This window comes from Ceratotherium simum, chromosome 6, assembly GCF_057802395.1.
Source record: "Ceratotherium simum simum isolate JZ-2026a chromosome 6, ASM5780239v1, whole genome shotgun sequence".
In the NCBI taxonomy this organism is placed as follows: domain Eukaryota; kingdom Metazoa; phylum Chordata; class Mammalia; order Perissodactyla; family Rhinocerotidae; genus Ceratotherium; species Ceratotherium simum.
The window spans coordinates 29,068,134-29,092,232 of record NC_141905.1 but is presented as its reverse complement, the minus strand read 5'-3'; the positions used below and the strand labels follow the sequence as shown (position 1 = coordinate 29,092,232).

At 37.9% G+C, this 24,099-nt stretch overlaps 1 protein-coding gene across 3 annotated transcripts in view; it reads right to left on the bottom strand.

Moving 5' to 3' along the window:
• MICU1 (mitochondrial calcium uptake 1) overlaps positions 1-24,099 on the bottom strand; it is a 252,362-nt gene that overhangs the window by 147,821 nt on the left and 80,442 nt on the right. For all 3 annotated transcript variants that reach the window (XR_015552458.1, XM_087432045.1, XM_004426996.3), the window contains exon 4: positions 14,606-14,768. Coding sequence is in view for 2 of the 3 variants with exons in the window: in XM_087432045.1 (XP_087288171.1) it covers positions 14,606-14,768 (163 nt within the window). In the remaining variant the exon portion in view is untranslated. The remainder of the gene's footprint in view (positions 1-14,605; positions 14,769-24,099) is intronic.

The following is a 24,099-nucleotide window of genomic DNA, read 5'->3' as shown; positions in this document are numbered from 1 at the left end:
TGTATCAGATGGGCCAGCAAGTCTACTTTTAGGTATGTGTTAAAAATAACTTCTTGCAAATATGCACCAGGAGACATATGGAAGAATGTTCACTGCAGTATACAGTTTGTAATAATAAAAACACTGACATGTTAGATTATTGTTCTCAATTATTCACTTCCTTCTCCTTGACTTCCATGGAAAATCCCTCGATTTAAGCTTAGCCACATAACTTGTTTAGCCACGTGACTTGCTTTGGCCAATGGGATATTAGCAGTTATGACATGAATGGATCCTTAAAATGGACTTCTGAGTTTGGCTTGTTTTCTTGAACCTCTGCCAACACTATGAGAAAAATATCTCCTGGACAACCCAGTGGTCTAAAAAGGATGAGAAACATACAGAGCAGACTGACAACTCTACTGACAAACCTATGAAGCAGAGCTGCTCTAGCCTAGATTAACCGACCCCTAGCCTATCTACAAACCAAGGCCACCTGAGATCAGCAGAGTACACCTCATGTGACCTGCAGATGCACAAACTAAATAAATGCTTCTTGTTTTATGCCACTGACATTTTGTGGTTGTCTGTTACACAGCAGTAGCTGACTGATAAAACTGGAAACAAGTTAAATGTCCATCTACATGAACATGGATAAATTAAATATTTATTTATAAACTGGCATATTTATACAAATTTAAACAAATAATATACACAACTATATAGCAGTGAAAATAAAAGAACAGCTACCTGTATCAGCAAATATACAAACACACGTATACAAATATAAACATAATATTTAACACTAAAAAAAGCATGGAAAATACAGAAGCCAGAATAAGCTAGGTTATGCTTTAGTAATAACCTTAAAATCTCAGCAGCTTACAGGAAGGAAGGTTTCTATATTGTTCATGCTACGTATCTATCACACACTGGCTACACCTTTACCCCACATGATATTGAATCTGGGATCCACGCTGATGGGAGAGCAGCCTCTATCTGGAACATAGCAGAGGTAAAAGACAACACAGCAAACTACAAACTGATTCTTAAAGCTTTTGCTTGAACATAATATATGTCATTTCTGCTCACATTTCATTGGTCAGAGGAAATCACATGGCTAAGTCCAATATCAACGAAGGGGATGAATACAATCATCCCCTAGGGGAGGACAATGGATATTTGTGAATGTTACAGTCTTCAATAGGAATGATAAACACCGAACTAAGGACAGTGATTATCTTTAAAAAGAAAGGGAGTGAAATGAAGTTTGAGAGAGATGCATGGAGTTTTCAACCATAACTGTAAAGTTTTATTCCCAAAATAATTAAAAATGAAGATCTGAAATAAATATGAGTAAATGCTAAAATTTGAGAAAACAAAGTAACAGCTACAAGAGTAGTCTCTATTTATATTCTCTGTATTTTTGAAAAAAATTCTAAATCCAATTTAATACCTCTATATAAGTTGGTTCCATCTCAAGGATAGAATATAAAGGAGGGAGGGGGGAATAGGCACAGGGAGGGAAGGGGGATGGACTTCTGAGGTTGGCTTGCTTTCCTGAACTTCTGCTATCACTATGAGAAGAATACATCCTGGGTAGCTGCTAGCACCCTATTTACAAGGGTTAGGAGTTCTGTCTCATGAACCAGGGGCAGAGACTTCTATATATATTCCTTATTACTACACAAGGGGTCAGAAAATTTTTTCTGTAAGGCCAGATACTAAATATTTCAGGCTTTCTGGGCCACATATGGTCTCTGTCGCAACTACTTAACTCTGCTATTGCAGCACGAAAGCTGCCATGAACAAATACATAACGAAAGAGTGTGAATGTGTTCCAATAAAACTGTTTTATGGACACTGAAATTTGAATTGCATATAATTTTTAGGTGTCACAAAATATTCTTCTTTTGACTTCTTTTTTTACCCATTTAAAAACGTAAAAACCATTCTCTGTCCATGGGCTATACAAAAATATGCAGTTTGTTGTAGTTGACCAACACCTGCTCTACACTCAGCAGCAATGCAGGGAATTAAAAATAAAAGAAGACAACGTTCTTGTACTGAAGAAATTTATCTTGTTGGGGAGAAAACATTAGCATAAAGTGTTTCAAAAATATATTCATTGTATATACTTCCATATGTTTTCCTGATACTAATTAGTGCCCTTTCGTTTCAACTTAAAGAAGTCCCTTCAACATTTCTTGTAAGGCTGGTCTAGTGGCGATGAACTTCTTTAGCTTTTGCTTGTCTGGAAAACTCTTTATCTCTCCTTCAAGTCTGAAGGACAACTTTGCCGGGCAGAGTATTTTGGTTGCCAGTTTTTTTCTTTCAGCACTTTGACTATATTGTGCCACTCCCTTCCAGTTTGCAAAGTTTCTGCTGAAAAATCTGCTAATAGTCTTATGGGGGTTCCCTGTATGTAGTAAGTTGTTTTTCTCTTGCTGCTTTTGAGATTCTCTCCTCAACTTTTAACACTTTAATTATAATGTGTCTTGGTGTGAGTCTCTTTGGGTTCATCTTCTTTGCAACTCTCTGGGCTCCTGGATGTGAACGTCTGTTTCCTTCCCCAGGTTAGGGAAGTTTTCAGACATTATTTTTTCAAATAAGCTTTCTGCCCCTTTCTCTTTTCCCCTTCTTGGACCTCTATAATGTGAATGTTGGTCCACTGATGTTGTCCCATAAGTCCCTCAAGCTATCTTCATTCTTTTTTCTTTTTGCTGCTCCGATTGGATGAATTTCACTGCCCTGTCTTTGAGTTCACTGATCCTTTCTTCTGCCTCATTTAGTCTGCTGTTGAACCCCTTTATTATATTTTTCAGTTCACTTACTGTATTCTTCAGCTCTGTGACTTTTATTTGGTACTTTCTTATATTTTCTATCTCTTTTGTTGAAATTCTCACTTTATTCATGCATTGTTCTCCTGAGCTCAGTGAGTATCTTTATGACCATTATTTTGAACTCTTTATCAAGTAAATCAGTTATCTCCATTTCATTAAGGTCTTTTTCTGAGGTTTTATCTTATTCTTTCTTTTGGAATATATTCCTCTATTTCTTCATTTTCTTTGACTTTCTCTGTTGGTTTCTATGCATTAGATAAAATAGCCACCTCTCCCAGTCTTTAAGGAGTAACCTCGTGTAAAAGTTGAACCTTATTGTTCAACCCTGTCCTAGCTCTTGGTTGTCTCTCAAAGCTTTGTGATTGTTTCGACAATCACAGCCTACTTTATTCCTAGAGGCTCCCAGTAGTTAGGGTGTGCCAAGACCTGTCAGTGTCCCAAAGTGGAGGATTTCAGTCAGCACCTAGACTCAGGCTGATTGGAAGCCAGACCCTCCCTCAGGCAACAGCTTTTAAAGTATGTACATACACCTCTTTCAGGGGAAGACTGGGGGATGGGTGTTTCTGTTTGCTTCCTCTGTACTGATCCCTGGGGTGACAGCCAGTTAAGAACTGTCTCTTTGTTTGCTACCATTCATCATGGGTGTTGAACCTGTGAACACAAGCTCTGCTGTTCACCAGAGCCAGGCTATTAAGGGTTGTGTCCTCTGGGTGGCAGCCAGAAAAGCTGGGGAGCCAAATGTATACACAAGCTCCTTTCTCAGAGACACTAGCAACCTGGCGCAGGGCAGAAGGAGAGTGCAAAGATGGTACACACCAGTCTCCCCAGTCTTTGGACAGGACTGTAGTCAGCCCCTAGATATGTGTTTAATTAGAAGCCTGCCCCTCAGGCCACAGCTACAAAGATAAGATAACAAGCCTCCTTCACAGAAAGACTGGGGGTATGTTTCAGTCTGCTCTCTCTATGCTGTGCCCTGGGTGGGGGGGGAGCGGGGGTAGCTGGTTAAGAACCATTTCTCCATTTATTAGAGTCCTATGGGACCCATGAACATAAGCCTGGCTGGCTATCAGAGCCAGGCAATTGAGGGGTGCGCCCTGGGCAGCAGCTGTAAAAACTGGGATGCCAGATGTGGTGCACAATCTCCCTTCTGGGAGATACCAGCGACCTAGAGTGAAGCAGAGGGATAGCATGAAGATGGCTTCCACTGGCCTCCATGGTCATTGGAGAATATTTCAGAGGGCCTCCAGATGGGTGTTAAACCAGAAGCCTGCCCCTCAGGCTGAAGGTTCAAGACAAGCAAATAGGCCTCTATCACAGGAAGACTGGGGGTGTGTTTCAGTCTTCTGTCTCTGTATTGTGCCCCACAGATAGTAGCCAGTAAGAAATGTTTCTCTGTTTGTTATGGTCCTTTGGAACCCACGAATGTAAACCTCACTGGACACCAGAGGCAGGCGATCAAGGGGCATGCCCTGGGTGGCAGCTGCAAAAACCAGGGTACTAGACATGTGCACGAGCTCCTTTCTGGGAGATACTGGTGACCTGGAATGAGGTAGAAAGAGAGCGCAAAGATGGAGCCCACTGGCCTCCATCTTTGGAGAGTATTTCAGTAGGCCTCTGGATGTGTGTTAAATTAGATGCCTGCCTCTCAGGCTGAAGCTTTAAGATAAGCAAATAAGCCTCTTTCACAGAAAGACTCGGCACTTTTCAGTCAGCTGCCTCTGTGCTGGGCCCTGTTGGGTAGCCAGGTGAATCGGCATGAGCCCTTTAAGAACAGTTTCTCAGTTCACTATTGCCTTGTGGGTCTTGTAGATGCAAGCCCCATTGGCTTTCAAGGCTAGATGTTCTGGGGGCTCTCTCAGGTACAGATCTCAAAAGCTGGGGTGCCAGATGTGGGGTTCAAACCCCCCCACCCTCCCGCTCCTCAGGTAGAATCTCAGGGCTCTGAGTTCCCCCTCTCCACTACTGGTCACTGTGCCAGGGTTGGGGTTTATGGTGAGATTGGGTCTCAGCCTCTCCTATCCATTTCCTTGTGGGTTTTTTCTCATTCGCCCAATGTTTAGGAATCGCTCATCTAGTTTTTGGTTTCTTTCAGAGGAAATCATTCTGTATGTAGCTGTAGATTTGGTGTGTCCATGCAAGGAAGTGAGTTCAGGATCCTCCTACGTTGTCATCTTGGACCAGAACCCATTACATATAATCAAGTGTAAAATTATGTGTCTCAATTTAAAAGTATTCTAGGTAAGTGGCCGCCCCTGTGGTGTAGCGGTTAAGTGCGCACGCTCTGCTGTTGGCGGCCTGGGTTCGGATCCCAGGCGCGCACTGACGCATCGCTTGTTAAGCCATGCTGTGGCGGGGTCCCAGATAAAGTACAGGAAGATGGGCACAGATGTTAGCCCAGGGCCAGTCTTCCTCAGCAAAAAGAGGAGGATTGGCATAGATGTTAGCTCATGGCTGATCTTCCTGACAAAAAAAAAGAAGTATTCTAGGTAAGATTATCATCAAGGGCATGAAGGGTCATCCTAGAAAGAATATGGAGTCTAAAACAAGTAAATCACAGTATGATCTGTGTTTCCCCTTTTCACACCCTTTTCCTCTTCTATGTAGATGAAATTAGATCGAGATGAACAGGGCCAGCCAGTGGGATATGCTGGAAAGGAAAGAGGGATCCTCTCTGCTCTGACCAAAATTCAAGTATGCTTTGCTCTGACAAAAGCTCAAGTTTTTATACATAGTACTTTAAAAATATTCCCCATGCTGCTGTTTCTTCAGCAGCAGCAGGAGTCACTCAAAGCCCAGAGCCTGAAGCAACTGCCTCATCCACTCTGACACCCAAGGATGGCAATGACATTAAGGCTGTACAGAAAGGGAGATGAGAAATATTTAAGTCATATACCTACACCTTTTCCTTTTAATGTCCTTCCCACTTAACTATGGCTATTCTAAATTTTCTTGGTATTAAGTCCAGAAATATTCTTAATCAGATTTTTTCAGCTCTCTACTCATTTAAAAACTGCTTAATTTTAGGACTTTGTGTGCTTTGTGACTATTTTTGGACTGTTCTAAAACTAAAACTTACAAATTTACATCTGTAAGGTATCCTGGGATACAGTATATGTGAAAGACACGATAAGACAAAGTTAAAATGTGAGCTACTGGCTAGAGTCCAGCCATGTGATGACAGAAATTCAAACTATAAAAAAAAACCTCCCTCTTTTCTTTATTTGAACCCACATAGGAATAATATATATTTTAATTCTGTTGCATCAACATTTGTGGCAATTCCTGTCATGAGCAAACAAAAATGAGGCCAAATTTTCCATCGAAACTCATTTTAATATATTATAATTTTCCCTCATGATTATCATCTTAAAAGAAAAGCAATTATTCATTATTCTGGCTTTTTATGAAAACCGGGAACATGCTTAGCATATTAGACATTTAGTAACTATTCTGTTCAAGTTACAGGTATTTCAATAATTAAAAAACAAAAGATTACAAAGTTAAATGCTAAAATGTGTGGAAGCAATTAGAACACATAATGATTTTCAAAGGGGAAAAAATTCCTCCTTAAATGACCGAATACTCTTTAGTGACCTGCCTAAAGTTTTGCTTCATTTTCACTGTCACACTGGAAGCAAAGTACATTCTTATTTAAAGTTACTGATACAAATTAGATTTTATCTGGATATTAGAAATAATTTCACAGGCACAAAAATATTTCACTACCATAAAAACCAGGAATATATCTTGCAATCCTTCTTTCTCTTACACACCAGCCCTCTTTAATCTTTCTTTCCACATCTCACAAAACAAGGTGCTAAAACTAATTTAAAAGGTTTTAAATCTAAAATTCAGTGTAATTAATGGAAACTTTATATACTTTCTTTCTGATTATAAAAGACTGTATATTCTATAAAGGCAGGAATTCTTGTCTGTTTTATTCATTACTGTATCCCCTGCACATAGAATAATGTCTAACCCACAGCAGAGGTCAATCTACATACTTGTTGAATGAATGTATATCAAGTCTATTAGAAAATAAAGGAACATACAAAGAATAAGATTATTCTTGATAATTTCAACATTCAGAAAGTTAACATTTTGGTATTCTCTTTCAGTTGCTTCCTATGTATTTTCTAAATGGGTGAAATACAAAGTATAGAGGAACATATTAAATAACACCATAGGGATACAATCAGTAAAATCCAGTGGGAAATTCTATAATATAAATGATTTACATTCTTTCACAAATAAATGGTGTCTAGTTTGAGTTTCCTAAAAAGTAGGGAACCAGTGCAGGAGGACCAGGAAAAGTGAAACAGGAAAGGAGCGAAAGCCAATTCAAGGGTGTGTTAATGAGCTGATTACTGCTGTAGACAACTAGGGTGCCATTCCCCTTGGCCCATCTGAGAAACCATGTAGTAGTTTGTGTCTCAGAACTGACCATCTAAGACAGTGGAGAAGAGAGTATTTATCCACCAAGTCCCAACGAAGAGTAAACACCTTTGTACCTCCACATGTGTGCACGTGCCAAGAAGGCTGAGTGGGCTCCCGCAGGGATCCCATACTACAGCAGCAGAGATGCTCTAAAGCAGAAAGTAAGAGATACACAGCATAGCTGAGGTTTGTTTCTGTCAGCTATACCTCTATACTGCTAACTGCTGCAGCAACAATCTGAACAAAGGTGAAGGGTGGGCTGAGAGATGTGAAACGACACAAAACATGTCTTGCATAAATTGCAAGAAAAAAAAGAGAGAGAAAAAACCTGTAGATAAGGAAAGACTTAAGAGATATCAAATACAATGTGTAACCATCTTTGGAGGTTGATTTGAACAAACCTCTGTAAATAATATTTTGTAGATAGGGAAATTTGAACAGTGCCTGCATATTTGCTATCAAGAAGTGACTGCTATTTTTAAAAAAAGGAACATATAAAAATTATTGGTAGTATTGGGGTTTTTTTAGTACTTATCTTTTAGAGACACATATGGAAGTATTTATAGATTAAATAATATGATGTTTTCGATTGGCTTTAAAACAATCTGGGCTGAGAAAAGGAAGTGAGAAGGTTACAGATGAAATAAGATTGGCCATAACTGTTGAAGCTAAGTGGTGGGCACATATGGGTTGATCATATTATTCTCTGTACTTTCACATTTGAAAATTTCCAGAACAAAAAAATTTAAATATATAGAAAATTTCACATACCTTTGAGGGGTGATGGTTCTACCTAGAGTTTTTTTTTTTATTTGGCCTAGAGATGTATGAATGTTAATAAACACAAGCAAAACATGATAAACTCCCTGGTTAGAAAATGCCATAACTGTTTTTTGTTCCCCAAGCTCACATTGCTATTTCACATCTGTATTTTTTTTTTTTTTTTAGTGAGGAGGATTGGCCCTGAGCTAATGTCTGTTGCTAATCTTCCTCTTTTTGCTGAGGAAGATTGGCCCTGAGCTAACATCTGTGCCCATCTTCCTCTGTTTTGTACGTGGGACGCCACCACAGCATGGCTTGATGAGCAGTGCGTAGGTCCACGCCTGAGATCCCAACCTGCGAACCCTGGGCCACCGAAGCAGGGTGCACAAACTTAACCACTACGCCCTGGTTTGGTCCCCACATGTCTGTATTTTTGACCATACAATTTACTCTGAGTGACGTCCTATCCCTCTCAACTATGTGATGAACTATTATTCATTTTTCAAAACCCAACTCAAATACCACTCCCTTTAGGATGCCTTCTTTACAAGATACTCTCTAAAGAAATAGTTTCTTTTTCATATCCTACTCCTGGTGCCATATACAATTGATTCTTGCTAACTGTGGTAGTTATGTTCTATGAAGTTGCCATGAAAAATGAATTGGTGAATACTGACCTATTGCTCCTGGAGGAAATACAGGATTAGGTTCCTGTGAACTTCTGGTCACAGCATTTTTGTTAATCAATCAATACATAACTTGTTTTAGGTGTGTCTCTGTTTAAAGATACCTCATTTACTCTCTCTCTCTCTCCAGATATATATATATATATATATGATTCATTCTCTCTCTCTATTTATATATATACATATTCATTAACATTGAACTCATGGCCAACAGCACTATAACTCATGACTGAATAAAGCTTATCTAACACATGCATTTTTTCCTTAAGGCACATCACAGCCTTCTTGTGCTTAGGAACACCAGACAGCACTTCAATACTACATTGGGCAGGGGTGGAGACACTGAAATCACTAAGAAAAAGCACAAAAATGTGAAAAACATGGCACTAAATAGACCATGGAAAGATACTTGCCTGAAAGCTGAAACAAAAAGGCAGAGCATTACTTTGACCTCAGCTAAGAACATGTGCAACAGTGTTGCACAGATTTGTTGCACAAACTGGGTGACAAATTTTTCTGTGCTCTGCACATATCCACAGCTGACCACAAAAGCACCATAAATATTAATTACAGGGTTACAACTAAATTTTAGAGAGTATGCAAATTCGCTCTTTTTAAAATAGAGATGAAGGGCCGGCCCCGTGGCTTAGCGGTTAAGTGCGTGCGCTCCGATGCAGGCTGCCCGGGTTCGGATCCCGGGGGCGCACAGACGCACTGCTTCTCCGGCCATGCTGAGGCCGCGTCCCACATACAGCAACTAGAAGAATGTGCAACTATGACTTACAACTATCGCTTGGGGCTTTAGGGGAAAAATAAATAAATTAAAAAAAATTAAAAAAAAATAAAATAAAATAGAGATGAAATTCAAATAACATAAAATAACCATTTTAAAGTGTCTAGTTCAGTGGCATTTATTACATTTATGGTGTTATGTTACTATACCTCTATTTAGTTTCGAAACATTTTCATCCCTCCAAAAGAAACTCTCGGACCCATTAAACAATCAGTCCTCATTTCCCCAATCCAGCCACTGGTAACCAACAATCTGCTTTCTGTCTCTACAGATTTACCTACATTAGATACTTCATATAAATGGAATCATATGATATGTAGCCCTTTGTCTGGCTTGTTTCACTTAGCATAATGTTTTCAAAGTTCATCCATATCTGAGTTTAATAACCCATTGTACGTGTATACCACAATTTGTTTATCCATTCATCTGTTAAAGGACATTTAGGATGTTTCCACCTTTTGGGTATTGTGAATAGTACTGTTATGAATATTCATGTACAGGTACTTGTTTAAGTACTTGTTTTCAATTCTTTGGGGTTTATACTAGTAGTGGAATTATTGGGTCATATGGTAATTTTATGTTTAAGTTTCTGAGAAATGGCCAAATTGTTTTTCACAGTGGTTGCACCATTTTACATTCTCACCAATAATAATATAAGGGCTTCAATTTCTCCACATCCTCACCAACACTTGTTTGTTTTTAAATTATAGCCAATCTAGAGGGTGTGAGGCAGTGTATCATGGTTTTGAGTTGCATTTTCCTCATGATTAATGACATTAAGTATCTTTTCATGTGCTTATTGACCAATTGTATATCTTATTTGGAGAAAACTTTATTCAAGTCCTTTACCCATTTGCTAATTGGGTTGTTTATCTTTTTGTTGAGTTGTAAGAGTTCTTTTTCACTTCTAGTAGTTTGTGTGCTTCTAGTAATTTGTCCATTTCATCTATGTAATCCAATTTGTTGGTATATAATTGTTCATAGTATTCTCTTATAATTCTTTTTATTTCTGTAAAATAGGTAGGAATGTCCCCATTTTCATTTCTGATTTTAATTGCTTTTGCTTCTTTAGTTACTTTGCTTCTTTAATTATCTTGTTATTTGCTTCTCTGTTTTTTTCTTACCCTAAAGGTTTCTCAATTTTGTTGATCTTTTCAAAGACCCAACTTTCTGTTTCATTGCTTCTCCCTACTGTTTCTCTATTCTTCATTTCATTTACCTCTGCTCTTTTATTTCCTTATTTCAGCTATCTTTGGGTTTAGTTTGCTCTTTTTTTTTTTGTTCCATAAGGTATAATGTTAGGGAACTGATTTGAGATCTTTCTTCTCTTTCAGTATAGGTGTTTTACAGCTATAAGTTTCCCTCTGAGCACTGTTTTTGCAGCATCATGTAAGTTTTGGTAAGTTCTGTTTTCCTTTTCGTTCATCTGAAAGCATTTTCTAATTTCTCTTGTGATTTCTTCTTTGATCCATTGGTTGTTTAAGAGTGTGTTAGTTAATTTCCACATATTTATGAATTTTCCAGTTTTCCTTCTGTTATTGATGGATAGTTTAATTCTACTGTTATCAGAAAAGATACTCTGTATGATTTTAATCTTTGAAAATTTATTGAGATTTGTTTTACAACCTGAAATATGATCTATCTGGTCTATTCTGGAGAATGTCTGATGTGCACTTGAGAAGAATGTATATTCTGCTGCTCTTGAGTGGCATGTTTTGTCAATGTCTATTAGATCTAGTTGATTTATAATGTTAGGCCCTCTATTTTGTTACCGACATTCTATCAGTAGTCTATCAGAATGTCTACACGTTCTATCTATTATTGAAACAAGCATACTGAAGTCTCCAACTATTATTGTAGAACTATTTCTCCCTTCAATTCTGTCAATGTCTCCGTCTCCTTCATATACTTTGGGGGTTTTCATTTGGTTTGTATATATTTATAACTGTTATATCTTCTTGATAAACTGACCCTTTTATAAATGAATAATGTCCTTCTTTATCTCTTGTAATAATTTTTTACTTAGTCTATTTTGTCTGATATTAGTATAGTCACCTCAGCTCTCTTTTTGGTTACTATTTGTACCCTTTCAATTTCACTTTCAACCTATTTGTGTCTCTGGATCTAAAGTGAATCTCTTGGAGACAGTATATAGTTAGATCATATTTTTTCTCCTGTTAATCTTTGTCTTTTAACTAGTGAGTTTAATTCATTTACATTTAAAGTGATTACTGAAGAGAAAGGACTCACTTCTGTAATCTTATTTGTTTTCTATACGTATTATACCTTTTTTGTCCCTTGATTCCTCCAATCTTGTCCTTTTTTGTGTTTGACTGATTTTTTCTTTGTTTTTTTTTTTTTAAAGATTTTATTTATTTATCTTTTTCCCCCCAAAGCCTCAGTAGATAGTTGTATGTCATAGCTGCACATCCTTCTAGTTGCTGTATGTGGGACACGGCCTCAGCATGGCCGGAGAGGCGGTACGTCGGTGCGCGCCCGGGATCCGAACCCGGGCCGCCAGCAGCGGAGCGCGCGCACTCAACCGCTAAGCCACGGGGCCGGCCCTGACTGATTTTTTCTAGTGTACCATTTCTATTCCTTCCTCATTTCTTTTTCTGTATATTTTTCAATTATTTTCTTAGTGGTTAACCTGGAGATTACAACTAACATCTTAAATTGATAATAATCTAGTATGAAGCAACATTAACATATTTATAATTATTTATGAATTTGTCTTTTAAATCATATACGAAATAAAAAGGAGTTACAAACCAAAAATAAAATAATGCTGGCTTTGGTATTTCCCTACGTAGTTACCCTCACTGGTCTTTATTATTTTTTTATTTCTTTGTATGGCTTTAAGTTACTGTCTAGTATCCTTTCATTCAGCCTAAAAGACTCTAGTTAGCATTTCTTATAGGGAAGGTCTACTAGAAACAAACTTCCTCAGCTTTTGATTATCTGTAAATGTCTGAATTTCTCCTTCTAGGACTCCCATTATGCATATGTTGGTACCCTGGATGGTGTGCCACAAGTATCAAGTATCTTAGGCTCAGTTAATTTTTATTCATTCTTTTTACTTTCTGCTCCTCAGACTGGACAATATCAATTGATCTTTAAGTTATCTAATTGTTTTATCTGCCTGCTCAAATCTTCTGTTGAACTCTTCTAGTGAATTTTTTACTTCAGCTACTGTACTTTTCCGGGCAAGAATTCCTACTTGGATCCTTTTTATAACTTCTATTTCTTTATGGATATTCTCTTATTTATTAATACATTGTTTTCCTTGTTTCCTACAGTTCTTTGTCTATGGTTTCCTTTGGCATATTTAAGATAGTCAATTTAAAGTCTTTGTCTAGTAAGTGCAATGTCTCGACTTCCTCAGGGATTGTTTCTGTCAATTTCTTTCTTTTTTTCCCTTAATGGGTCACACATTCCTGATTATTAGTATGCCATGCAATTTAGTATTGAAAATGAGACATTGAATATTACAGTGTGGAAATCTGGAAATCAGATTCTCTTTCCTTCCCAGAATTTGGTGTTGTAACTTGAGGACTACAGTCATCACTTTGTTAGTGATTTTTCCAAACTATTTTTATAAAGATTGTATTCCTAGTCATCTGTCATCACTGAAGTTTCTGTTCTATTATCTAAGCAGTCACCAAGTGACCTGACAAAGATTTCTTTAAATGCTGGAGGTAAAAAGAATGAAAAAACAAAACAAAACAAAACAAAACACACCCCACTCTCTTAGCATATGCAGATTGGCTCGAGCTAGGGCCCTCCTCTGATGTTTAGCTAGACCTCCTACAACTCCGCTTTAACTTTTACCTCCTTCTTGCATGGAACTTAAAGATCAGCAAGAAGTACAAGCCCACTCAAGTCTTTTCCACGCATGTGTCTGGCCCTGAGCATGCATATTGCACTCTGGATTCCACAGTATATGCAGTAGCCTTTCAAAGCTCTTATTCCCTGAAAAATCTTCCTCCTCAGCCCTCCTCCTTCCTAGGCTTTTCAGTCTGTCTGCTGCTTGTCCCATCTGCCCTCCCTTGGCCCAGTGACTATGGGTAGTATATGTCTTTATATTTTTTAAAATTTTTTTAGTAGATGATACTTGGGAAACCACTCTAGCTTGAGGTGGGCAAAACAAAGGCAAGCCTTTGTGCTGGTCCCTCAGGGAGCACAACCACAATTTTTGAAAACAAAGTCTACAATGCCCCCCACTGAACTCCCCATCACCAGTAAGCCATACTGGAAATGCAGGCTACTGTTTCCATGGTGAGTAGGTAAGCAAAAGGCCACAACGCTCTCCTACCAAAATGTAGCAGCCTGTTTCTTCATTAAGCACCCCCCTGGCTGTAAGTTTCTGATTAGATTCCAAATTTCCGAAAAAGTTGATTCTGCCCATTTTGGCAGCTTAACTGTTGTTCAGTGGAAGGATTGATTCTTGGAGTTCCCTATTCCATCATTTTTCCCACCTTGTCTCCCATATACATGTGTAAATTGTTACATTTAATTTACGTATTAAGCCATTTATTTTTTTCCTCACACCTCATTTTTTCAGGCTGTTTCCTCTACATGAGTCATCCTTTCCACCATTTTTTGTTTGTCTAACTTTTATTCAAACTTAAAAGTATTCTCTAGAAACCATTCTCCAAACTTCCAGATTGAGCTAAGTGCCCCTTCTGTATACTGCCACAGCATCTTCTGTTCTTTAACAAATCACCACATTCCTGAAATTACCTGTTACTGTCTCTTTCTCCCTCACTAAAGAGTAACTTGACAGCAGTCACATGTGTAATGCATTGCCTTCAGGAACATTCTCATTACACTTAATGAATCTCAGCCAGAGGGGTACAAGCTCCTCAACCCTTTACCCTGGTTGAGGATTGCCACATTAGATTGTAGCCTCCTCTTTAATACTTCTAAAGCCTAGCATAATAATGTCTGACGTTCAGTAGCTAATACATACAGTGACTATAATTCATACAAACAGTGAATATAATTATCGCATGGACATATAAAGTTTAGACAATACAAAGAAAGAAACAAAGTAGCATAACAAAATAAATATTAAAATCTTATTTTTCACTTTAGCAACTTACGTTCTGGTTGTTTTTCATTGGGTGTTATAGATCGCACAAAATCTTGTGGAGTCATAAACACTTCAGATTCACCAGGCTCATTGATTACTTTCAAGGTGGCAAAATATCGGAAGATTTTGTCCGGTGTGGAATATGCTCGAATCCTATTCTCATATTCCATCACCTAAAATTAGAAATTCAGACAGTGTTACTATGTTAAGCAATTCTCAGTTTATATATTTTATATCTTATTTTTTGGAAATTTTTATTTTATCATTTATTTCTATAACTGGATTTTTTATATTAGAAATAAATTTGAATTTCAAAACTTTTGAACCACCTCTTTCTTCCAATATACCATTCATACTCCAGTTGAGGCAATGCTCATGGAACTTTTGTTTAGAAATTTTTCTGAATAATTTTCTAATTTCTTAAATCACTGAAAGCTAGCAAAACTGAAAAATGTCATAGGAGAAATCAAAAGGTCTCAGTAAGAGAGTATAGTGTCATACATATGGTAGGCTATAGGTTCTTAAATACCAAGTTTTTTAAAAGGCATCGATTTTATAGTTTTTACTTCTATGTAATTTTCTGAATCCTAGAACAAAACAGACTCGAGACTTCATAAGTTTGAATAGCTAACAGTCTTTCAAACACAAATACATTAAATGATAGCATAAAAAAATACATATCATGAAAACTCAATTATTAACAGGTCTGAAGCAATAAGACTTTCACTTTTGACTATAAAATTAAGCAAACTGCCCGAGATTCTTTACATACAGCATATTATAAAAGAGCCAAGTTGGGAAGAACACAAGCAAATATTTGAATAGGAATAAAATCAAATATGGCATACATTTAACTAAAAGAGTGTTATGTTAATATGAAAGCCCATTTCCTTATCTGGCATCCAAGCCCTCATTCTGTGCATGGAACATAGAAAATGTTTCTGTGTCTTCTGCATAATATTCTTTTACAAATTCAGGTATGAGAGAAATCTTTTTCACCAAAATACCAACTATATAGTACTTGTCGTACAAACAGTGCAAAGATTTCTCTCATTTCTGGATTTTCTATGTTGAGATAGCCAACAATAAATAGTATCTTATAAATAATTGGTTAGAAAACGTGTCAAGGCAATATGATCTAAAAACCCATCAGTTCAATGTCTACAAAGCAATTCACTAATATTAATAAAACTATTATTAATGTTTTTAATTTGCTGTGTTAACACAGCTATTACTATAACTGTCAGTCCTGGCTAGATGGTCATTTTGAGGTCACTGACAGCACCTGTTTAACAATGGTCTTAATTCCACTACCAGATGGGCTTTCAGTAACTAAGAAAGAACCGCTAATTTGTAACTAAACATGACAGGAATCTTTCCAATGGTAATTTGCATTAAAATCTGAATGCTGATTTCAGAGGAGATTTTAGCAAAGGACTTGGTACGTGGCAAACACACTAAGGAGTTTTTCAACCCCTTCGCAGCCTTGAGACTTAGTTACGAGTCTTAAATCAAAGGCATTTTATATTAAACTACAACTATGTGCTGGGTAATATTAGCTACAGAAGAAATGACTTTCCTTAGGCCATCTATATTCTTGTTCTTCTTCTGAACAACAACAAAAAAATCAGTTGACAAAATTTAGGGTATAAGCTATAGCTCCTGCCAAAGATGGCTTTGTGAACTACAAAGTTACATCAATCAAATACAAGATAAAGGAAGAAAGATAACTTAAAAGTCAATGATTTTCAGACTGAAAATTAGCTTCCTTGACTGTTACAACAGCCACTAAATTATGCTACTGAATATTATTAATTAGTTTTAGTTTGAAATAATAGGTCAAGGAAAGGAATACACTTTTTGCATTCCTGCACTGGCAGAGTTTAGTACAGACATATAGTATATATTTTGCTTTTTTTCACTTAGCACTGTATCTTGGAGATTTTTCCATATCAATTGATATGAAGCTGCCTCCTTTTAAGTGGTCATGTTAAAAGGAACATTAACAAACATTTATGTAAAGGGTTCAGAACACAGCATCCAAGATAACAAAGTCTTGGAAGCTAAGACGTACAGAAAACTGTTGAAGGATTTTGGAATGTTTAGTCCAGAGAAAAGATTTACTAAGGGAATTATAACAGTTACATTCACTCATTTAATTAAAACATTCTTGAGCATCATGATGTTAAGACAGTTGTCTTCAATAAAACTGCCAGACTTAATTGGACCAAAATTCAGCATTTCCTATATGAACTGCACCAAAGAGTAGTCAAATAGTAGTTGTAACCAAATAGTAGATGAAGGAAAGTATCTCTTTATAAAGTATTCCAATTAATAAATGTAAAAGACATGAAAAAATTAGAATATCAACACTTTGCGACCCCAATGAATTAACAGATCTAGCCACTGAACATTAATAGCTGCTAACACCACAAAAGGAAAAGTAACTAGACATTAGGTGCCTCCTGATAAAAGAACACAATACCACCTACAGTCTTGCCACAAGGATCAAATCTGAGTCTGATCAAGCCTCAGAATCCAGTTGTCAATATTCAGGTAATACAGAGAACGGAGGAACATGCTGAATTTCACTGAGAATAAGCATCAGTAAAATCTAGCTAGTAGGAAGTCTTATAGATAAAATGGCCTGGGTTCTGCTACCTATAGATTAAAAGACTTAAAAGACATATCATCAAAACAAAATAGGCAAGATTAAACTATATGTCTAGGGACACACATTTGGGTGATAACACTATAAAGAAGGAAAGAAAATGATTACTATAAAAATCCATTTAGTGGATTCCTGTATCTGTGTATTATTTTACAGTAAAATAATTATTTTTCAAAATCTAGATGTTCTATGTGATGCTGAATAGCAGAACTAGACTTATGGATAAAAGTTACAGATAAGATTTTGGCCAAATAAGGAAGAACTTCTAACAGTAACAGTATTCTAAAATGAGACAGAGTTCCCTAGCATAGGAGGTATTTAAGTGAAAGATGAATAAGCAAATTAAGATCATCATTATGATTATATCACCTAAGAAATAGGGATGTGAGGATCATAAAACTAAACTAAAACCTTGTATTTAACAAATTCTGTCACCTTTTAGTTTATTGTTATTTAACTTTACCTCACAAAACAAAACAAACAAACAAACGAAAAGCAGGGGCCAGCCCGGTCACCTAGTGGTTAAGTTCACATACTTCGCTTTAGCAGCCTGGGGTTCACAGGTTGTGATCCCGGGCGCAGACCTACACATTGCTCATCAAGCCATGCTGTGGCGGCATCCCACATATAAAATAGAGGAAGACTGGCACAGATGTTAGCTCAGGGACAATCTTCCTCAAGCAAAAAGAGGAAGACTGGCAACAGATGTTAGCTCAGGGCCAATCTTCCTCACCAAAAAAGTAAAACAAAACAAAAAAACCAAACAAACAAAAAGCAGATGAACCAATAAAAAACAAGCCCCTGCTTCAGAGTTGAGTTTTAAGAGGGAAAAGTAAAATTTTATAAACTCATGAAAAATTTTTAGGAAGAATAAAGAAAATATTTTCTAATCATGATTTGACAAATTTAAGTGACATGGACCAATGATGAATGATACTCCTCCTCTCTTTTTAATGGCCGAAGCAAGGGAAAAGAATATAAAAAGGCCAATAGTACCAAGCTGGTACTACTGATTGTGAGGAATATCTCACTTAATCAGATGGTGCTTTAAGACTACTCCTTGGCTTCTCCATTGAATGAGCTGCTGATTTGCGGGTCCAGAAGCAGTTAATACACGGTCCAAGAGGAATGACTAATACTGCTCCCATTGCCAAGGGAATATCTATTTTTTAACCATGGGTGGTAGATAAGATGAGGAGTTGGTGCCTCTACTTGCTTTTTAGTCCACTGCACCCAATGCACAAGCCTCTGATTCAAAAGCCTATATGTTTTGTTGTTTGATACAGTTGGTCTACACAAGTGAGTTGGAGGATGGGGGAAGAATGAGCTCTTTCTATTGTTAAAAGGGACAGATCTTCCACTGGTCCTCACACCAGTCTTAAGGTTTAATTTTGGTATAATGCCTAAGAAAAATGAAGACTATTTGAGTCCAAGTGAATGCAAGTGACAGTGAATCCCTGTGAGCCCTAATGTCAGAAAAAATACATACGCTTGGAATGCAGACTGCGGCCAGACCTTGGAAAAGGTAGCAGGCAGAAAGATCTCATAAATTATGTGGTTGGCACACTTTCTCTCAAGAGGTGATTTATAACACCCAATCTGTACCCCAACAGTCGTCCTCTATGTTAGGGACTCCCTCTCTTTTTTCTCTAGTGAATTTTTGGCCATCCATAATAACAATCATCTACCATACGATGACCTCTTAAAGTTCTATGCAATTCCAAGTTGCAATACTAGTGCAATACTAGTCTCATTGGATAAAAAGCAAATTAATTTTGTGTGTGTGCGTGTATGAGGAAGATTAGCCCTGAGCTAACATCTATTGCCAATCCTCCTCTTTTTGCTGAGGAAAATTTGCCCTGGGCTAACATCTGTGCTGACCTTCCTCTACTTTATATGGGACATCACCACAGCGTGGCTTAGACTAGCAGTGCGTCAGTCTGCACCCAGAATCCAAACCTGCAAACTCCGGGCCACCAAAGCGGAACATGCGAACTTAACCACTATGCCACTGGGATGGCCCCCAAAAGCAAATTAATTTTTGGCAGCAAAATTAATAATCCATAATAAGAGTGCCTAAACTGACAACCTTAAATGTTACTCAAGATAAATCCCAACATAATTAAAGAACTAGTTTTTTCATTTATAGTGTCTTATTCAGAGTAAAAGTGTTTATGAAAATTTCTTCCCCTGTATATTTTGCTCATGTTGAAAAATCTCTGTGGCCTAATCACCTTGACATTTGACTACTCTACTCAAACAAGCATATTAGTTAGAATAGGTTAAAACGCTACTAAAAGAGACCCAAAGATGCAATCACTCATATAAAATAAAAGTATATTTCTCACTTAAGTAGAGCCCAGGGTGCACATTTCAGGTTGGCAGGAAGCCATAAGGTCCTTCAAGAACTCAAACTGAGAGCATATCCTGGGTCCCCATGGTGATAGTGGTAGGTTGAGACTGTGGGCCTAGCCCTGCAGCAGAGGGGCCATCTGCGAGGCAGCAGTGTGGATGGGCCAGGTAATGGATGCTTCCCGGATCTGCACCTTCCATTGGCCAGCCAAAACTCCCACCCCACCCTCAAAGTGTGACTAGTGACCCTACCCTGGGGCTGCACAATCCAGTCAGGCTCATACCACCTGCCCAGCTCATTTCACTGCATCCAAGGCCCCCACTCCTACCAAGGGCCCTGATCTGCCTCCACCCTGGGTCTGTTTGGATGGGTCTTCTCCCATCCCCCATCTTTCATCAACTTCCCCTGTTGGCCTGAGAGCACGTGGGAAGGGAAGTTGGGGCTGTGCTGCAGCCTCTGTTTCTGGAACCTCTTGGAAAGCCCAAAAAACCCCATGCAAGGGTTCAGACCAAACTGGGTGGAAAAGCCCCCAGTTCACCGCTAGTATCTGCCCCAGGGGATAAACAGGCCTCTCTCTATTCTACAGTTCACAGCCCTGGAACTATAGTCCCTGAAAACAACAACAACAACAACAACAACAAAAAACCCAGAAGAACAAAACTTAAAAAAAACAAATATATATATATATATATATATATATATATATATATATAAATCCAGCTGAAAACAGCCAATATGTGGCTTCCAAGATCAATTCTAGTCATGACCATTCCAGCCCTCAAGAAAGGGAGAAAGAGCATTGAAAAACCCTGTGGGAGACTTTATGACCCAGGCTTAGAAGTGGCTCACATCACTTCCATTCAATGGACAACTAGCAGACTAGTAATCTCCAGTAAAATAGATAAAGTGAGAAATAAGGGCTCAGGATCATCTGATCAGGATCTAAAATGGCATGGTGTCAACTTCAGTTAAAACTGTGAGCAAAATTTTGTAACCAAAAGATGTTATGTTAGAAGAAGCAGTGGAAAGAGCAAGGGTTTTGGAGTTAGATTTATATTTGATTCCTTCCTCTATAAGTACTCAGCTATATTACTTTAGACAAGTTACTCAATTACTTCAAGCATTAAGCACATACAATATAAGCACGTGTGTGTGTATACGTGTATATATATGGATACAGACACATACAAATATACACAAATACATACATATGTATGCATATGTACGTATATAATTATATACTATGCCTGGCAGACAGAAAATGTTCAATAAATGTTACTTTTCTTCGTCTTTTTTATTAATTCTGTTATTTGTGTAATAAGTAAACTTACTTGGGTTTTCTAGTCACCTGACTAATTTCCTTAGAATTTTGTTTGGTACATATCACATATTTTATATCTTTTAGTAGTCATGTTTTCCTATCAATCAATTTCAAAGAATTTACAATTGTACTGAACCAAATAATTTGGCTTCTTAATAGGAAGATGCCATTCTAGTCTAAGATAGCAACATAGGAGGCTCTAAACTCCCCTCCTCCCACAGATGCACCAAATGTACAGCTATACACAAGCAACTCCCTCTGAAAGAAATCCAGAAAAAAAGCTGAACGATGCCTACATATTGGGTGAATGAGAAAACACCCATATCAAAACAGGTGGGAAAGGCTGAGACACACTCTCACCATAAACCCCACCTCAAGCACAGCACCACACAATTGGGAGAAAACTCTCAACTCCCAGCTTCTCCCTGAGAAGCAAAAGTTTGGACCCCATATCTAGCACCCCAACTTCTAAGACCCCCCCCTGAGGGAGTGGCCCCCAAAACAACTAGCTCTGAAAGCCAATGGGGCTTCCATCCACAAGACCAACAAGAGTATAGGAATCAAAGAAACAGTTCTTAAAGGGCTCTAGAGGACTTACAGTGGCTACCCCCCACCCCCAGAGATCAGCGCAGAGGGCAAAGACCAAAAAAACCCAGCTCCTGGTCTTCCCCTGAAAAGGGTTTATTTGCATACATTAAAAGCTGCTGCCTGAAGGTCAGGTTTCTTTTTTTTTTTTTTTTTTTTTTAAACTTTATTTATTTTTCCCCCCAAAGCCCCAGTAGATAGTTGTATGTCATAGTTCCACATCCTTCTAATTGCTGTATGTGGCACGCAGCCTCAGCATGGCCTGAGAAGCGGTGCGTCGGTGCACGCCCAGGATCCGAACCTGGGCCGCCAGCAGCGGAGTGCGCGCACTTAACCGCTAAGCCACGGGGCCGGCCCCTGAAGCTCAGGTTTCTAATTTAGCACACATCGAAAGGTTGACTGACATCCTCCATGGAGACTAGGGAAGACAGTGGATGGCTCCTCCAACTTCCCCATCTTGCCCACTTCAAATAACCAAAATCTCCCTGGAGGGAGCACGTACACACATCTGCACCCCACCTTTAGTGGGTGCTACCCAAGTTATGAGCCCCTGGATCACCTGGCTCTGAAAGTCAACAGGGCTTGCATTCACAATTCTCATAGGATTCTAGTAAAGAAGCAGTTTGTAATGAGTGCAGGAGCACAACCCTGTGGCTATACACTGGGGCCAAGCACAGGGAAAGGAGGCAAAAATGCCCAACTCCCAGTTTGTCCCTGGAAAGGGCCTAACTACATACTTTCCCAGCTAGTGTCTGAGAATCCAGCTTCCATTCAATGTGCATCTAGGTGCTGACTGTGATCCTCTGCTTCGGGACACTGACGAGTTCTGGCACATGCTCAACTACTAGGAAGCACCAAGAACAAAGAAGCAACTTTGATAATCACAAAGGTTTTAGAAACAACCAAGAGTTTGGGCAAGGCTGATTGACAAGGTTCATGAGACCACTATGTCAAGTCTAGGAGGGGCGGCTGTTTTATCTAATGCACAGAAAGCAACACAGAGAGTCAAGGAAAATGAGAAAACAAAGGAATATGTTCCCCAAAAAGAACAAGTTAAAACTCCAGAAACAGACCTTAATAAAATGCAGATTAAGTGATTTATCTGATTGAGAGTTCAAAGTAACACTCATAAAGATGCTTACTAGGGTCAGGAGAACAATGAATGAACAAAGTGAGAATTAAAACACAGAGATAGAAAATATAAAAATATACCGAACAGAAATCACAGAGCTGAAGAATACAATAATTAGACTGAAGAATTCAACAGAAGACTAGAGCATGTGGAAGAAAGGACTGGCAAACTCAAAGACAGGCAGTGGAATTCATCCAATCAGAGCAGCAAAAAGAAAAGAGAATAAAAGAGAGCGAAGATAGCTTAGGGGAGTTATGGGACACTGTCAAGTGGACCAAAATACACATTGTAGGGGTCTCAGAAGGAGAGAGAATGACAGAAAGGGGCAGAAAGCTTATTCAAAGAAATAATGGCCAAATATATCCCTAGTCTGGAGAAAGAAACAGACATCCAGATCCAGGAAGCCTAGAGAGTTCTAAACAAGATGAATCCAAAGAAACACATGCTGAGACATATTGTAATTAGATTGTCAAACGTTAAAGACAGGAGAGAATCATAAAAGAGAAAAGCAACTTGTTACGTTCAAGGAAATCCCCAAAAGGCTATCAACAGATTTTTCAGCAAAAACTTTGCAGCCAGAATGGAAAAGCATGATATATTCAGAATGCTGAAAGAAAAAAAAATTGACAACCATGAAAACTATACCAGCAAAGTTATCCTTCAGCATTGAAGGAGAGTTTTCTGACAAGCAAAAGCTGAAGGAGTTCAACACTAGACCAATCTTACAAGAAATCTTAAAAGTAACTCCTTAAACTGAAAGAAAAAGACATTAATTAGTAAGAAGAAAACATATCAAAATATAAATCTCAATGGTAAAGGTAAATATATAGTTAAATTCAGAATAATCTTATAATGGTGGTGGGTAAATCACTTCTAACTCTAGTATGAAGGTTAAAAGAAAAAAGTATCAAAAATAACTAAAACTACAATAATTTGTAAATAGATAAACAATGTAAAAAGATGTAAACTGTGATACCAAAAACATAAACTGTGGAAGGAGCATATAAACGTAGAGCTTTTGTAATACGTTTGAAGTTATCAGCTTAAAATACACACTTACAGATATAAGATGTTTTATCTTTGCCCCATAGACTATTCTTCGCTCCCTTATCAAATATTAATTCACCATATACGTGGGGATTTATTTCTGGGATCTCCATTCTGTTCCACTGGTCTATGTGTCTATTTTTATGCTGATATCATACTGTTTTGATTAATATAGCTTTGTAGTATAGTTTGAAATCAGGAAGTGGGATGCCTTTGGTTTTGCTCTTCTTTCTCAGGATTGCTTTGGCTATTCAGGGTCTTTTGTAGTTCCATACATATTTTAGGATTTTTTTTTTTTAATTTCTGTGAAAAATACATTTGGAATTTTGATAGTTATTGTACTGAATCTATAGACAGCTCTGGGTAGTATGGACATTTTAAAAATATTAATTCTT